This window comes from Vigna unguiculata, chromosome 11 (genome assembly GCF_037176805.1).
Source record: "Vigna unguiculata cultivar grain cowpea cultivar isolate G323 ecotype 2 chromosome 11, ASM3717680v1, whole genome shotgun sequence".
Lineage (NCBI taxonomy): Eukaryota > Viridiplantae > Streptophyta > Magnoliopsida > Fabales > Fabaceae > Vigna > Vigna unguiculata.
The window spans coordinates 45,236,491-45,254,179 of NC_140802.1; the positions used below are offsets into that span (position 1 = coordinate 45,236,491).

At 35.1% G+C, this 17,689-nt stretch overlaps 3 protein-coding genes across 5 annotated transcripts; 1 reads left to right on the forward strand and 2 right to left on the reverse strand.

Annotated features, from left to right (window-relative positions):
- The first annotated feature begins 163 nt into the window (after positions 1–163).
- On the forward strand, positions 164–5,542 carry MOD1 (NAD(P)-binding Rossmann-fold superfamily protein). 2 transcript variants are annotated; one of them, XM_028055001.2, is made up of 13 exons: positions 164–453; positions 1,450–1,763; positions 2,072–2,181; positions 2,352–2,407; positions 2,487–2,571; positions 2,663–2,710; positions 3,558–3,632; positions 3,715–3,826; positions 3,917–3,968; positions 4,060–4,111; positions 4,228–4,285; positions 4,924–5,022; positions 5,119–5,542. In XM_028055001.2, the coding sequence occupies exons 2-13, from the start codon at positions 1,487–1,489 to the stop codon at positions 5,271–5,273; spliced, it is 1,179 nt and encodes a 392-aa protein (XP_027910802.1). In that variant the 5' UTR covers positions 164–453; positions 1,450–1,486; the 3' UTR covers positions 5,274–5,542. The 2 variants fall into 2 exon arrangements, with proteins under 2 accessions (XP_027910802.1, XP_027910801.1); XM_028055000.2 differs by having other exon boundaries at positions 283–453; positions 1,430–1,763.
- GH9C1 (glycosyl hydrolase 9C1) lies at positions 5,531–10,102 on the reverse strand. 2 transcript variants are annotated; one of them, XM_028054999.2, is made up of 12 exons: positions 9,831–10,102; positions 9,428–9,640; positions 8,977–9,177; positions 8,271–8,357; positions 8,018–8,182; positions 7,732–7,855; positions 7,451–7,614; positions 6,851–7,190; positions 6,713–6,757; positions 6,540–6,584; positions 6,253–6,294; positions 5,531–6,184 (listed from the first exon to the last, which is right to left on the reverse strand). In XM_028054999.2, the coding sequence occupies exons 1-12, from the start codon at positions 10,038–10,040 to the stop codon at positions 5,883–5,885; spliced, it is 1,938 nt and encodes a 645-aa protein (XP_027910800.1). In that variant the 5' UTR covers positions 10,041–10,102; the 3' UTR covers positions 5,531–5,882. The 2 variants fall into 2 exon arrangements, with proteins under 2 accessions (XP_027910800.1, XP_085524854.1); XM_085668728.1 differs by having other exon boundaries at positions 5,531–6,172; positions 9,831–10,100.
- A 2,417-nt stretch (positions 10,103–12,519) lies between these two features.
- Positions 12,520–15,899, reverse strand: LOC114169249 (uncharacterized). Its single transcript, XM_028054305.2, has 6 exons — positions 15,338–15,899; positions 14,963–15,115; positions 14,684–14,803; positions 14,489–14,533; positions 13,722–14,305; positions 12,520–13,297 (listed from the first exon to the last, which is right to left on the reverse strand). The coding sequence occupies exons 1-6, from the start codon at positions 15,882–15,884 to the stop codon at positions 12,617–12,619; spliced, it is 2,130 nt and encodes a 709-aa protein (XP_027910106.1). The 5' UTR covers positions 15,885–15,899; the 3' UTR covers positions 12,520–12,616.
- Between the last annotated feature and the right edge of the window lie 1,790 nt (positions 15,900–17,689).

Genomic DNA, 17,689 nt, shown 5'->3' on the forward strand with positions numbered 1-17,689 from the left:
GACACATCATTATTTTATCTCTAAGAGTATAAAGAGCTCAGTTTTTAAAGTAACAATAAAATATCAAACAAATATTTATATTTATAATGTCCCTTCTATTCCTAAACTCATTACATTAGTTGAATTTGAGGAATTTTACTTTCAAAAATTCCGAGGGAGTAAAAAAAATTTGAGACAAATACCAGTAAGAATATTTTTACCAAAAAAAATTACACCAGATAACTAGCAATAATAGTAGATGAGAGAGAGAGAAACTCGCCACATTGTGATGTGCTTTTCGACAATTACAAAGTCCCTCGACAATTCCAAAGTCACAAGTTAAACTCTCAGTGGCCTGCAGCCGCTATACACAACACAAGTTTTCTCATCCTCCAAACCTCAAACTCTGTTCTCTCTATAACATTGTCTCTGCTCATTTCCATTCCTCACATTGGCCCTTTTATCACATATCAGGTAACCCCCACCTTCCCCTTCAGGCCTTTATGCCATGTTTGTTAAAGCACTCGACTTTCGTGGTAAAATGTTTGTGGGGTTTTAGTGAGAAGTGCAGATTTAGTTACTATGCTTAAGAATGTTGCTGGGTTTTTCTTGATCGGCAAAATATGAGCTAAAGTTTTGTTCTTTTTGTGGATTCTGGGTGCATTTTGCTGCATTGTGTGCTGGACCTAGCCTTTTGTGCTCACTGGTCAGTAACTATTTTGTGAAAACTGGAGATTTTAGATGTGATTTGACTAAATGACTGATAGATTGGTAAACACCTCAGGATTTGTGTATTTCTCCTGTGGTTTTCCTTTTTTAAATGCATAATTGTTCGAGGATGTCAGATTGCTGGTTTTATGGGAGTGTCCTTGTAAAGGGATTTAGCAGTCGTAAGTCATGTTTTGAAAATATTTTTTATAGGTTGGTTGAATAATTTTCTAGTATTTATTCCTTTTGGACTCGTAAGTATTTGCTAAGTCTTTTAATTTAATGTCCACGTCCCTTTTGAAGCCGCTGGTTTCATTTGAATTAGAATGTTTTGTTCTCTTGTTGGAGATGACGTTAATTTGTTGGATTTGTGTTTTTGTGCTTGTTAAAATATATGAAGGGTATTTTTCAGCTACGAAGAATTCAGAGGAGTTATGGAGGTCCAATGAATATTATTTTGTATATTTATTCTTGACTACTTTCATACTTTGAGATTAATGTAATCTGAAGTGATACCTACTCTTTATATGATAATTTCTGTTCAAACATGAAAGTTTTGGACTTTATTACGACTTTAACACAATAATAATAATCATGTGGACTTTGTCAATCGTCTAAACTTTATTCTGTAATCAATCTGTTGATGACTAGAACCCACTGTTTTTCTATGTCACATTTAAATATAAGATCCGAAGAATAAGAAATCAGTTATGTCTAATCTCTAGTGACTTTTAAGCTATAGATGCCTGTTTTCTTTTGTAGATTTGGGGCCCCTTCTGCCATACTGCACACATTGAAGATGGCGACAACACCATTTTCTGGTTTGCAATTTGCAATGTCAAGATCATGCATTCCATCATCACAGAAGATTGCAGATGCAAGTGCTTTGGTTCTTGGTGGCAAGTCCAAGATTGAATCATGGAATAAACTTGCAAGTGCATGTAATGTTGCCTCAGTGCAACCTCTCCAGCGGGGCTTCACTTCATCGTCCATGAAATCTGTCAAAAGTGTCACAAAGGCTACATCTGAGTCTAGTGCAGAAAGTGCTGTCTCAGGATTGCCAATTAATCTGAAAGGTATCGTTCACTTGCTCTGATGCTCTTTGTTAATATTAATTTTTATTTACATGTCTCAATGATGTTTAACTAGAGTTTAGGCAACATGTTAAATTTCTAACTATTTAACCTGCTCATTCTATGTTTACTACAATTATTTCAAGGTATACTGAGCCTCTGATTAATATACAAGTCAACATAACCTGTTTCCTCGAAGCTACTTTAGAATTTTGTAATTTGAGTGATTATCTTTTTTATATATATGGGTTTTTCTATCATGGTGTATGAAAGTTATTATAGCTTTACTGAAAATGGCAATATATGCATAGGTAAAAGGGCTTTCATTGCTGGTGTTGCTGATGACAATGGATACGGATGGGCAATTGCAAAATCTCTTGCTGCAGCAGGAGCTGAAATTCTTGTCGGCACATGGGTTCCTGTAAGTTATTTGTTTTTGGGATAAAAAAGTGGTTACTTATTAGTTGTTATACAAATTCACTAGGTTCTGTCTGCTGACTTTTGGAACAACACCTCCTCCCCTCTAATGCATATGTTTTCCACCAGTCCAATTATGTTGAATCATTTACTAACTGTAAATAATTTCTACAGGCTCTGAATATTTTTGAGTCCAGCCTACGGCGTGGAAAGTTTGACGAGTCACGCGTGTATGGCTTTCAATACTGTTACTGATTTTGTCTGTTAGACTATGCAATGCTCTGCTAATACAAAACTATTTTTTTCCAGATTACCAGACGGATCAATGATGGAGATTACCAAAGTTTATCCATTGGATGCAGTTTTTGACAATCTCGATGAAGTGCCAGAAGATGTAAAAAAGAAAAGCCTAGGTTTTTTCTTGTTTTTCACGTCAGAATTTATATCCTCATGCTTTCTTTGTTTTTTTTTGGAAATTTTTACAGATAAAAACAAACAAGCGGTACGCAGGATCCACTAAATGGACTGTTCAGGTATACACTAAATTTTACATGGTTAAAATGGTCTTATGGTTGCCATCTTGGATAAAGTTGTTGAATGATATACTTTTGGAAAAAAAAAACTGGAATTTAGGGCTGAAAATTATGATTGCTTATTTTTATGCTTAAAATTCATTTCAGTAGACTTTTGTAGCCTTTACTAATCTGTTGTCACATGCTGTAGCGTGTATGACATCTTTAGTCAAGAAGAACACCCCTCTCCCCCACCAAATAGAAGCTTAGAAACATTTTTTCTTTGTTTTCATCTCTATGACAAAAAAGGCTAAATTAAGAATGTATTTTAATTTACCCTTACTCTTGCACATTTTGGTTGTTTTTCTTCTTTCCTTTCTTGTAAATGTGAACACATGATTTTCTTATACATCTTAAATAGTATTTCAAAACTAGAGCTTGACATGTTTGATATAAGATTATTAAGTTTTAACCAATATGTTTCATGCCTTGTTTGACTTTATGAACAAATAACAGTTATGGCGACCATGTTTCCCTTTATTTTTGAGTACGAATTTTGCATAGGCCATTCAACTACTATTCTTACATCGTATGCTTTGTATTACAAAATGTCTTAAGCTAAAGCCGCATCACTTTTATATTCTACATGAAGGAAATGATTCTTTACCGATGTCTTTTCATTTGGCTAGTTAAGCTTATGATACTTTTGTCCTGGGGAGTTGAACGACCCTGGCATTCAATGAAATATTTAAGCCAAGTGGTATTTTTGGATAATATTATGAACTGTGCCTCGAATTGTCCTCCTGATTCCTGTTTGACAGAATTTGTGACCTTTGATACATCGGTTGTTTATTGCTATACTTTTCAGGAAGTTGCTGAATCTGTTAAAGAAGACTTTGGCAGCATAGATATCCTTGTGCACTCACTTGCCAACGGACCAGAGGTACAATAGATACGTTAATAAGCTTCAAAGTTCCTTTTTGCATCTGGCATCTAGCTTTAGTAAGATGTTAACTTTGATATAGGTGACAAAACCATTGTTGGAGACATCTCGGAATGGATATCTTGCTGCAATATCTGCATCTAGCTACTCCTATGTCTCTTTACTAAAGCATTTTCTTCCAATTCTGAACACAGGTATGTCTCCTATCTTACATGGCTTGCATTGTATTACTTCCTACTTTCACCTATATCATTTTATCTTTTACTTTTATGATTTTGTTTTAGGTGGCTCTTCAATCTCTCTGACATACATTGCTTCTGAAAGGATCATTCCTGGGTATGTTGTTGATCATGTTATAGAAAGTACTTATCGTTCTTGGATTCATAATTTTAGACCCGCAATATTCACTATCTATATACCGGTACAGATATGGTGGTGGTATGAGTTCTGCAAAAGCTGCGCTGGAGAGTGATACCCGAGTAAGTTTCCTCCCCCCAATTCTCCATTTCGTGGACTGACTCAGTTGTGCTTCGATGCTTCTTATTCTTCTTCTCCTCCTCTCTCTCTATTTACATCATATTTCATATCTTTTCAGGTTCTTGCTTTTGAAGCAGGAAGAAAGCGCAGAATTAGAGTCAATACTATATCTGCTGGTAAACTCTCTCTTTTCCAATTTCGGGAATGTTCATTCTGTCTTGCTAAAGATTTCATAATGGGGAAGACTTGGTGGGGACCCATGTGTGCCGTGCTTGGTCTGTGACATTTTTCACAAGTGGGCATAGCATAGTCCTAAAATTTTGTTCTTTTATACCATGCGGATGCAAGAATCTACCAATTACATTGGTTGGGTATCTTATATTTGTTAAACAAATGCCAGACCATCTCTTTTGTTATGTATTGGTAATTAAAAATGAGCTGTTCATCTGGGCACCTATGTTTGGACTTGGTTTGAATTTCCACACCAAGATTTTACGCTCTGTTATATTTAATGCTGGCTCTAGTCAACTGTGTCCTTGACTGCCACCAAAATGATGCCAAATAGTTGAGTGGCACTTTATTCTATTATGTCAACACTTTCTATATAATTAACACAAATTAAGTCTTACCCACAATAGAATAACCTTGTAGTTCCATTTAGATTACGTGTTTTTTTGCTATTTCATGGTTCTCTCACCTACTTGCGTATAATTCCATCTCTGAAGTTAACAAATTTCCTTCACTGTCTGTTTATATGTTCACTGAATTTAGTTTTTGTGATTAACATGTTGACACTGTATTTTTTTTTCCCTAGGTCCACTGAGAAGTCGGGCTGCAAAGGCTATTGGATTCATTGATATGATGATTGATTATTCATTAGCCAATGCACCTCTACAGAAAGAACTATCGGCAGGTAACACTTTCTTCAGAATGATTCCTTGTAATGTAAAACTTCCAGTTTCAATCTGTGATCATATGCTCAACTGAGTTGAATTTTGTGTTCTTACAGAGGAGGTGGGCAACGCAGCTGCCTTCTTAGCATCACCTTTGGCATCTGCTATCACTGGTACTGTTCTGTATGTTGACAATGGTCTGAATGCTATGGGTGTTGGAGTTGACAGTCCAATATTTAAAGATCTTGACATTCCCAAAGACCAGCATTAAGTGGCAGAAACCCCACAAAAGCTAGTATCACCGGAATAAGCATAGGCATTGGCGATTTTTTCTTTTTTCTTTTTTGCAATCAAACAGTAGGATTCAGGGTTGAGCATTTGCTTTGCAATTTGTAGGCTTGTTTTTGGAGTTTTTCCCTTACGGCTTTTAAACCTTTCTTTTGGCACTATGCTAAAAAATGCAGGTCATATGAATATTAATGTAAGAATCATTATGTGGTCTATGCTCATCAGAATTAAAATATAAACTTGCAACAAAAATGTACTCTTGCGAGTTGTGACATTACAGAGAGTACCTTAGCTAACATTTGCTCTTGCACATGACAATGATTGGCATGACATGAAAAGTTTGCATGCACCTTAATACCATAATACAAGCTCGTATATAATTTTTTGGACTCGTTGGTAACTTTTCATACATTGATTGTTTGTAGGATCAAATAGGGAGGTTTCATAAACTGATATTACAATTAAGTGTGGACAGTAAGGTATGAACTGGGTTGATAAATTGATAATACAAAATTACAATCGTGGAGAGACAAGTTTAACTGTCAAATTTGTGGAAGAAGTGTTCCCTTTGTGAGGTGGTCTCTAAAAATGATCATTGGAAGCTTTTAATGGAAACTTTAGCTTGGGGTCCGCCTTGAACATATACAAATATACACTCAGAGCCAGGATTCAAGACCTTCTGCCATTGGGGAAGTTCATAGGTGTCCTTTTCTTCTGTTGAAGAGAGACCCCATAAAGAGCCTGTGAGGTCCTTAACCACCAACTTAAGATCTGAGATTGGCTTCGAAGAAGTATTCTTGATTATGACCCTGTGACGGTAGTAGGTTGCACCTCCAACAGTCCATGAGCTACTTATTGAGTGAAGAAATTGCACGGGGCAACCTGCAACACAACCTTATCATTCATTAGCCAGTGATAGCAAAAATAAAATTTGGAAAGCAGCGATCATTAGATTTAGATACCTTCTGATGTTTTAGATGCTGTTTCTTTTCCTGCATATGTGCCTATCAAGCCAACAGATGTTAGTTAACGGTGCAATGACAGCCAGAGCAGAAGTTTTCTAAATTAAAACAAGGTTAAGACTCTTTTTTCAACTTTACTAGTTTAGTTTACTGTATGCATGTTGGGAAACCAAAGTCAGAAATAATGTTACATAATGTAAAAGCTAAAACTATTAGCTTCTGAGTAAACATGAAAAATCACCAAATGAACGTGGAACCAAACAAGTTCTATATACTATAGTACTCACTCGGTGTTTTTTGCTGAGGCACTTGTGATTCATCTTGGTTGTAACCTGTGACATATAAGAGAAAAGTGATGATGATTCATAGTGTACGAGAAAGACAACAGAGCATAGAAGTTTAGAATAGCGATTATCCCTCACATCTGGACGTGGAACTAAACAAGTTCTATGATACTCACTTTGTGTTTTTTGTTGGGTTACTGGTGATTCATTATGGTTGTAACCTGTGACAAGAGAAAAGTGATTGAGGATTCATACCGGAAGAGAAAAAAACAACAGGGCAGATTAGTGTGTGAGGGATGAAGATTATTTCTCACCTTCACCTATATTACCATACAAACTCTGCAGTTTAGCAAAGATGCCCACAAGAGGAGCAGAACCTGAAAGTGTAGGCTCAGTTTGTTCATAATTGGATCTGTCATCGGAGAAGCCATCATTTTTATCAGGACCACCCACGAGGGCACCACAGATGACATTAGGATTTGACTCAGCACGGTTATACCACAGCTCAAATCCTTGAGTGCAGCCAACCTCACTGTGAAGAGAAAAGATTGAAGCAATGGAAGCGCCCCTGTGGTGAACATGAAGAGGATATTTTGCTCCATATCCAACCAAGTAGCTCGTATCCGCAGGGTTATTACCAAGGATATAATCAGCCTGTGTCAATCAAAATTCACAGTTTCAGTTTATTAATTAAACCACGCATTAAATCATGATGAGAAAAACTTTTATTAGATGCATTTTCTTAGGTGTCTTCGGTGCTACTCAATTAAAATTGGAGTTTCACTGGAGTGACTAGTAGTAATCTTTTATACAAACCTTTATTATGCAGAATTCGGAGACTCAGCAGAATTTTTGTTAGATAACATCAAACTAAAGATTTTTATGCAGGGCAGATTACAATTTACAAAAGATACCTGAGACTTAACAAAGTTGAGGAGCTCCTGAGGCTGAGTTTGTCCATCTGGACAGTTGAGATTTGCTTTTGTTGCTGAGAGGTAATTAGAGTAAACAGCTAAAAGGAATGTAGCAGAAGAAACATACTGCATGTTGTTCCATTCACGCACGTATAGTAAGCCACCTGATAAGCAAGAAATAAAATGAAATGATTGTAGTTTTCCATGAATGTTCTTTTGAATCCATTTGAGAAAAGGAGTTTAAGAGGCTTTTGAATTAGTTTTCTACATTTGCATCTAACCTGGTGTTTTCTGGACATTGTAACCATCATTCTTTTGCAAGCAGGCACATGAAAAATAATCTGCCTTGGCCTGGTATTGCTTTAGTGTATCAGCATAAGGACCAGCTTTCCCTTCCAGTAATATCTGCAAATTAGGTAAGTTGGTGAAATGATACTACATAGTTCTGTAAAGATCATCTTATAATAAATTATCTTCAAATATAGCCATTATACTTTCAGAACATGAAATTGATTTAAATTAAGTGGCTAGGAAGCAGGGATTATGTTTTGGTCACAAATAATTTACCTTTGTTAGGAGGATCTGCACACCAGCATATTTGTTGTCCCAAGAGAACTCTTTCATTGCCCAGCCAGTTCCACCCATGTACACACCATTGTCCACCACATACTTTAGGTAGTATTCATCTCCAGTTGCCAGGTGTAGCCACGTGGCAGCCCATAATAATTCATCCTATACAGCAGCAGCAGCAGAGTCAGGCTTTTTATTTGATAATGGATACTGATGAAAGTAAAAGCAGAATAGAGAAATGTTAACTCACTGAGTAACCGGAAGAAGTGTAGAATTGCTGAGCACTTGAAATAGAGTCATCATAGAGACCTCTGAACCTGTCTGCGAATGTGAACAGCTGCAGCAGATTCAACATTATCAATAACAAGTTAACAAATCCATTAACTTTAAGCTATTAAGAGGTTTTCTGTAAATATACCGTACTTAGCCTTAATCATTAAGGGAATGGAATACCATGTGTTTTGAGATTTGCTGTCCTTATTTTTAAATAGAATTAAATATATTTTTAGTTCCTAAACTTTAACATAATTGAAATTTGTCCTTATCTTAAACTTTGATACAATACAATTTGATCATCAAACGTTAAAAATGAATGAATATAATCTTTTTAATCCAATTGTGTTAAATATTTTTGAAGTGTCGAGCGACATTTTGGACTGACGTTTAAGTTGTTTATGCAGTTTGTAAAAGATGGGACTGACACATTTTAACTCAAATGTCAGTTTGGAACACCGTTTGTACATAAAAAAAATTGATGTCATTTAGTTAACAAGATTATATCTATTCACTTTTAAAATTTGGAAACTAAAATGTATCAAAATTTCGAATATCAAAGAATTTTAGGGACTAACATTTATCCCTTTTAAATATTACACCAAAACTCATTGTCCTTTCAATGTCATGTGTTGCTTTTAAGTGCTGTAAGTGATTTTTAACCAGTAGTTGTAAATCCTCACCTGTTTTGCATGAACCAGCAGAAGACCAGAGTAAGATGAATTGTAGGGCCTGAAAGCTAAAGCTGCTGCAGCCAATGCAGCTGCAGTTTCACCTGCCAGATCAGAACCAGGGTGTTGTTCATCAATTTTGTAAGCACCTCTTGATGTAGTCATGTCTTCAGCACGCTCCCAGCAGTAATGATCAGAAACTCCATCTCCCACCTGAAATTTGTCCCGACAAAGCAACATCTTATATACTTAAACTTTTGAAGAAGTCACATGAAGAAACTAATGTAAAAATTAGTGTTATGACTTTCTCACAAGAAAGTAGTTTGTTAAACTAAATCATATATAGATTCGAAGTGGTAATGATGTTAATGTGGTCTTAATCAGGAAACTAAAATTTTGTGTCATACTATGATCATTAATTCAGGCAGATGAAAATTGGTGAACGAACGAAAGAACACAGTACCTGTCCCCAAAGAACATTGGGTTGAGTGTGTGCTTTGACAAAGTAATCAGTTCCCCATTTAATGGCCCATAATGCATGTCCCATTTGGTTCAAGTTCGTAATTTCCTTGCTGAATTCAATGGCTCCCCATGCAAGCATTGTCACACTGTACGCCATTGGCAACCCAAACTTCACATGATCTCCTGCATCATAGTACCCTCCCACCAGGTCTACCTGCATCATCACGCAACAACAAAAATGAAAACAAACCCCAAAAGAAATCACACAGTGCACTTAACTACATAGAAGTTTTTCATATAACTTCTCCAAAATCTTAGCTTCTCTGAACACCATCGTTAAAAATGTGAACTTTAAACTTAACTCAACCCTATAAAATTGAGTTACGACGATGATGATGACTCACTCCTTGCTGAAAACCATCTTGGAGGCCAGAATCACCACGCCACTTGACTCGCTGCTGCAGTGGTAGCTTCCCAGATCTCTGTGCTTCAAAGAACATCAAACTCTTGTCAAGGGCATCACCATAGTTGAAGCTTGATGGTGCACTTCCCCCTAAGCGCACAAGAGCTATGAGAAGCACGCACAAAGAGATGTTCAGGTTCTTCATGTTCATGACGATGGTTAATTTGCAGCCTCAGGGAAATCAGAAAAAGTGACCATATAATATATATAGAACTATAAACTTTCCTTATGCATGCATTGCATTGCATTCCTAATTCTTGTATATATAAGAAAAAGAAGAAGAAGAAGAAGAAGAAAAACCGGTTTGGTGAATAGGTGGTAGCCATCACGTTCGGGTTGACATTGTACAAATGAAACATTCGGAAGTACGAAGAGGTTCTCACGTTTGGACGTGCCAATGTGTAAACTATATTCATACTTAATGGGTGGTGATACCCTGCTGCACCTCTATGAGGTTGAAGATACACTGCACCAATCTGAGACGTGGGCCTTCCTGAATGTTTTGTTTATCTTATTGAAGAACTATCTCGAATCCCTTTCATTTTCGAAAAATATGGAAACGAGAATCTTTTAGTACAAATAAAATCGTTAGATATGATATAAAACTAAATATAAATTTGTATAACTTTTTTTTATATAAATAAAGAAATTTAAAATAAAAATATGGTTTAATACCATTCTTGATCCCAATTTGTTGAAGGTTCTCAATTTTTTTTTACTTAATCTAGTCTCCATATTTTTAATGTGATAGTATAATGACATGTGTCATTATCCATCATGGTTGAATTCTTTAATGTGATATCAATATCAATATTTTACTGTGTCATCTACATTGTCAGATATTCATCTAATAAATGATGTCAACTGAAAGAACCACCTTAACTTTTTAAAATAAATATAAAAATTGCATTGAGAAAAAAAAAAATTGAGAGACAACGTTGATGATTTCGATAAAATTTGGGACCATTATTAAACTAAAAAATAAATCAATATTTATATTTTAAATTATGTTTACTGATTTTAAAATGAGAGATCTCGTGCCCCTATTCATAAGCACGTGGGTGGTGTATATGTAAGTTATTAATTTGCCAGAAAAGTATTTTTAATGAGAGTTAACTCCTTTGTTTTTTTTTTATCGTATTTTTACCTACACACATTAAAATATGGTGGACTATCATGATGAATTTATGGCCCACGTAGTTACTGGCAGGCCTGGGCCTGACCTGCTTTTAAAGTTTTTATGGCTGCAGTTGTGAACGATGGCCCTTCTATCAAAAGTTTTACAAAATGCAAATTTTCGACAATTTGCAAAGCCGAATTAAGAATATATATTTTATTTATAATACTAAATTGCCCTTTTTATTTAATGTGTGATATATTTTATTTCGATAATTTTTTTGATATATTTAATTTATTTTTTGTTGTACCCTGTCATAATAATTTTAGAGATGATGAACCTAAATCCTAAATATTGAATACATGTATGACAAATGTAAAATGTAAAAACATGAAAAAATTTCAATTTAACGTAGAATACGCTAGAATTTTTTTTAGAATTTTTTGAATTATAAGTAAGTAAATAAAATAGTGTCAATGAAAGTAAAAACAATTTTGGTATCAAAGTACCATCGTCTTAAAAGCAATGTTATAATCTTAAAAATAATTTCCTAACAAAAAACAATCCATTGAAAGCCATGTTAGTTTTGTGTAATGAGATTTATTATTGACTTAAATACTTTGTTCGTCCTCATTTGTAGTGTTTGTTACGAATGGTCCTCATTTCTACCACATGTTTAAAATGATCATCATCTTTGCAATTCGTATTTAATATCTTTGCAATTCGTATTTAATTTAGTCATTTTCTGTGACGCCGTTTAAATCAGTAATGAAGCACGGTACATGTGACACTGTTTGTATTATATTGAATTGTGGTGTATTACGTGTGTACAGTACATGTGTAGTAAAGATAGGGGATAAATAGGTGAGCTAGGGTTTTGAAAATGAATTGTTGGGTAGTTGGTGCCATCCTGTAGTTTTCTTCCTCCATTCCCAATTCGTTTGGGTGTCTTGCCGCAATCTTCTTCTTACAATCCCATTATATAGGTATGTCATGGTCCCAATCTTCTTCCTTTACCTATGGTTGTAATCGTTGGAGGCAACACTGTGTTGTAACACTTGAACCACAAACAAATCCCAAAACATAATCACGAAAACCCTAACCCCAACTGATTGAAATGTGCAAAATTTATCACAATCCCAAAAACCCTAAACCCACGAGCAAAACACTTACCTCGTTGATGATGATTATATGGAAAATTGAAGTCGAATGAAGAAATCACCATGTCCAATTGCTTCTTCTGCAAATCAGAGATGCAGAAATCGTCTCCCACCCACGACAATCCCTAATTGCAGTGACAATACCTAATTGCACATTTTGCCCCAAATTGAAATTTTAACATTAATAATCCACATCCAAAATTCAACGTAATACACGTAAGTGCCGCTTGTACAGTGCTTCGTTACTGATTTAAACGGTGTCACAGAAAATGATTAAATTAAACATGAATTGCGAGAATGATGACCATTTTAAACATTTGGTAAAGATGAGGATCATTCGTAACAAACGAAAATAAGGACGAAAAAAATATTTAAGCATTTATTTTTGTATGGTATATCTTTTTCAAAGTTTAAGATGACATGAATCGATTATTATTTTCTCATAACTAGCTAGCTAGTCATTGATATCCCGTGATAATTTCTTGTCTGAGACCTTTTCCCGGAATATTTGACAAGGTAGTTTGGTACTGCTCGCGTAAGCTTCTTAAATAGCCGCTGGGCGAGACGTTGGAACATGTTGTACAGTGGAAATTGCATTCGCCAAAAAATGACGACAGGGAAGAACACAGCACAGCCAAACAAAACGTAAGCCCATTTCTGGTGATTCCCCAACCGAATGGTCAGCAAAACTGTTGCACTGAGTGTGAGCATCGTGCACACCAACGAGAAGAAGAGAAAGGCAAACCCTAAGCTCAGTTTTCGCGGCAGATAACTCCGGAAATCCCACAGCTCATAAGGGGAGGTTAGTATTGACAGAAACATCAGCACTGATGCCAGTGAGCTCACAAGTGCCACAACGTCCGTCACAGTGTAGAACAGAAACACTCGAGAACCAAGAAACATTGGGAAGCCATTGTTCTGATTAGTGCCACCTGGGATGGTGTACGCCGCCGCAAAAACCACCGTGGCAACAAGGACAGCCACGGTTGAGCATGACTGCGCCGTTTCCTTAATCCACCCTTTTGCTTCTTTGTGCATCTCTCGATGCTCCATTTCCAACACATCCTCCGCCGTTAGCCCGTCTTTGTCACAGTGCATCAGGTAGTATGTTGGAACAATGTGTTTCACTCGCTGCACACCACAAATTCAAGTATTAGGAATACAAGTGTCACAAATTCAAGTATTAGGAATACAAGTGTGAATCTAAGTCCACATTTGATATAAATCAGAAAATAGAGCACTAAATAGAATAAAGATCCATAAACCTATTGTTTTAAGGTTATAGGTTGAGAATGATGTTAATCTCTTGTGTGATTAAGTTCAGATTTCATTGTGTTATGTCCCTCGGTGAAACTCCTCCTATAAGCCTAGCAGTGATATCATAATCGATGGATAAAATCGGTTCAGACGATGTTGTGTCTCCCCAGTAAAACTCTCTCCATAAACCTAACATCAAGTACTAATTAATTCACTATTTTGTTGAATGCATTAAAGAATAAACGGAAAAGGGTGTAATGATTTCTTCTTGTAAAGGATGAGATGAATAGGACCTTACTTCGTACCAGCGCAACTCGTCCTGGAGTTGGAATGCAACACCAGGTAGGTGCTGCTCTACGTAAAACTCCATTCTCGAAATTTGGTGCAAGAGAGTTCGACCTTCTGCAGTTATCCGGAATATCAATGATTTGAACGCCGAATGTTTCTTTAGCAAGTTGAAGATTTTCAGCTGACGGTGCTTCACAGCCATGTGCAGAACGTTGTGTTCGTCCTGGCTAACGTGACAAATGGCCTCCGGAAACCTGTCAATGATTTTCCCAACGATTTCCACGATTCCTGAGCCAGCTGCCAAGAGAAGTGGCGTGTAGTTCTTATAATGGGGAATGCTAAGTTTTTCTGTGGTTATAGGTCTGTAACTTGTAGAACGGGACATTTCACTATTGGTCTTGTGCATCTCCTTCATGTGGTGAGTGTGTTTTATCCTGTCTGATTTGGAAAGAACCGGGGACATAATAAGGGGGTGCAAGTTTTCGTGAAATGAAATCTGCCATGAAAAGTCCTTCTGCACTAACAACTCAGAAAGATGCTCTGCTAACTTATGCTGTTTCTTTAGTTTCCATATACGTCCAATCCCATCGAACTCTGCACATGCATGATCATGCAGAGAACTGATCAAACAGAAACTAACTATAAGACACAATTAATCTGGTTTGTTTTGTCAGTAGTTGACGGATGAGATAATCTTACTCATGTTAAATCAAATCGCATGACAAAATAATAAGATATAACATCTGTTAATGATTAAAGCTATCTGTAACTCGTAACCTTTAGCCAGCGTTCTCCAAATAGCATAGTTGATCCTCCACCGATCTGCAAATTTGTGAATTTTTGTCGCGTGAGCATTGACTTACACTTGTGGTTTACACTTTCCACTAGGAATTTCATTTTCTTAATTCTTGTGTGTGAAGAATGTGGTGATTATGCCTGCACATTAACAAACAATTTTAATGACAAGAGTACCTGAACTAGGAAACTTGGCCTCGTCTTGTTGGCCACTTTCTATATCTTTCCTTTGATGTGTGTAGTCAGCGCTTTCATTTTCATCATCATCATGGATTTCATATCCTTCCTCCGGAAGCACTGTGTCAGCCAAATTTCAATCAATGAGAACCAATTCATGTTGTGTGTGTCTCTATATACCCATTGTATTCAAAAGTGAAGTGTGACTTTTGAAAAAATTGATTGTAACATAATATATGTAGATTTAGGAAAATGGAATATTGAGACAGAGAGATGTACTTTTATATATAAGATTCTTCACTGTTCCCATGGCAGGGGCTTGGCTCCTAAATACAAGTGGCATATTGGATAGAAGTTGAAGACATGTCATTCCATTCATATCCTTGTGTTGAGCTAGTTTCTCATCCATTTTTATCAACCAGACAGCAACATCTGTACCAGAAAGAGAGAATCAACACCCTAGTCACTGTCTTCTTATACACCATCATGAAATCTTTTCTTAATTCTACACTTCTCTTTACATATTAAAAAAGAGTATACTTTTGCTTTAAGTATTATAGATCGATTTGGTATCACTACAAACCCTTATTCTTTTCATGGTTAATAATACTGAGTAGATAGAGACAGAAAACACAAAGTGAGACATTTACGTACCAAAAAACTGTCCAAGAATGCTAGCATGAAGAGCCGAATATTTGTCAAATCTAACAAAATGACTTGTTATGTCACCCTCAACATGTCTGGCCATATATTTGAGCATCTCAAGCCTGCCAAGCTTAGCAGCAACAAAGAGAGGTGTCTCACCTGAGTCATTTTGGATCTCTAGCAATGCCACCCTTCTCTTTTCTTCTTCTGGTGCTGCCTCTTTCTCAAACTTCAACACAACACCAACCATCTCAACCGCAGTACCAAGGACGATCTCATGGAGAAGGGTGTTATTCACACAATTCCCCTTCCTCAATGCATGCCACCGCTCCTTCTCACTCAGCATTTCCAACAACTCGTGGAGAAGCCTTGGATTGTTCGAACGTGTTGCAATGTGAATTGCAGTGTTCCCGAACAAGTCAAAAGGCTCCACCAAACGCTTCTTGTCTTCCTCAAAGATTTTCTTGAACAATCTCCAGTTTTCACTCCTTGCAGCCCTTTGAGCTTTTATCGTTGTCTCATCAAACATAGACACTACTTCTTCCTCTGCCACCATTTCTTTCTCTTTATCGATTATTGCAACTATACACGCAAGCCCTCTTCCTTTCTCTCTCTCTCTCTCTCTCACTCACCCACACGCACTACTCACACCAAACAACAAACAAACCCATAACAGGAACAGAACCAAACTATAACAATGAGAAACCCAAACCTTCGCGCAGAGCAAAGTAACAGTACAGTAAAACACAACAAAAAAGTCCACACTTCTTTAATCGTTAAAACAAAGTGGTGACAACTTAAATTGGAGAAACTGATGCATAAAACGCGTTTTGGAGCCTGATGAAAGAAAGACTTTGACCAATCTGAAGATGATCGATCCGAAGAACATGAGAGAGGGTAGAGAAAAAGAAAATTATTTTTTAACAATTATATTTTCATAACTTTATTTGACGTATATTTTTTCATTTTCTTATTTTTTTATGTTTTAAAATTACTTAAAATATCTCACTTCAAATTATAAAAAAATATTGTTGAAATATCATTATAAAAAAAATATAATATATTTATCAAATTAATTTAAAATTATAAAAGTATAATTAAATTTATAGTCTTTTAATAATTTTTATGATCAAAATGTATTTAAATTATTTATATATATATTTCTAACAAAGTATATTGTATATAATTATATGAAATAAATATTAAGATTGAGTTAATCAAAATTAATAAAGTAAACTTAATTTTAAATGAAATATTATATTAAATAAACAACGTAGAAAAGTGTGAATAGTAATTTTTTTTAAACTAAAAATGAATGATACAAAAATTATAAAGTAAACTATCTAAAAGAAAAAAAAAATTGTTAAGTAATATTGGCCTGCTTTTAAAGTTTTTATGACCCCGAACGGTAGCCCTTCTATCAAAAGTAATTTTTTAGACAATTTTCTATCAAAGTAGACAATTTGCAAAGCCGAATTAGGAATATATATTTTTATTTATAATACTAAATTGTCTATTTTATTCAATATCATATATATATATATATATATATATATATATATATATATTAATTTTGTTTTTCGATCTATCAAGTTGTTTATATAGTAAGAAAGAATATATATTTTTTTATCATACTGCATACACCATTCTTTGGTATATTTTTTGTTTTTTTTAACGCGTAGTTGACTTTTATAATTCTAAGTTGGTGTTTAGATTAGCATTCAGATCCTTTTAAAAGTATATTGTGAGCAAAATATACAAACTATTTCTTTCTGTGAAAAAGCAAGTTAATTAGCACCTTTCAACGAATTTCTATTGGCATCAGAGATGGTTAAAAGATAATGATATCTTGACTATTAAATTTTGACAATTTTTTCTTAGAATATGAGGATATTTTTTAAGTGATTTTGAAATATTGAGAATGAGAAAATACAAAGATGGAGAATCACTTAAAAAATAACACATAAAATTATAAAAGAAAGTTGTCAAAATTTAGTAGTCAAAAATATAATTTTTTATGTTTAAAACATGGTTTTGAACTATATCGTTAAATATAGTCATAAAATCACCTTAGATTTCTTTTGTGCAAAAACAACATTTCATAATATACAGACACATAAATAGAGCTTTGAAAAAAAAAAAAAAATTAAAGTACAGTGCAATGAAAAAAAGTTTCCTTTTAAAAATATATTATGTATTTTAGTGTAACAAAAAATTAAATTTATTTTAAACCAAAATAAATATAAACGAAAATTGACATTTGAAGAGTGTTAACCTTGGTCAACAACTTGTATCATCTACGACTGACTCAATTTTGGCCTTTCGGATTGAGATGGCTAGAAATTAAGCCTAGTTTAAAAT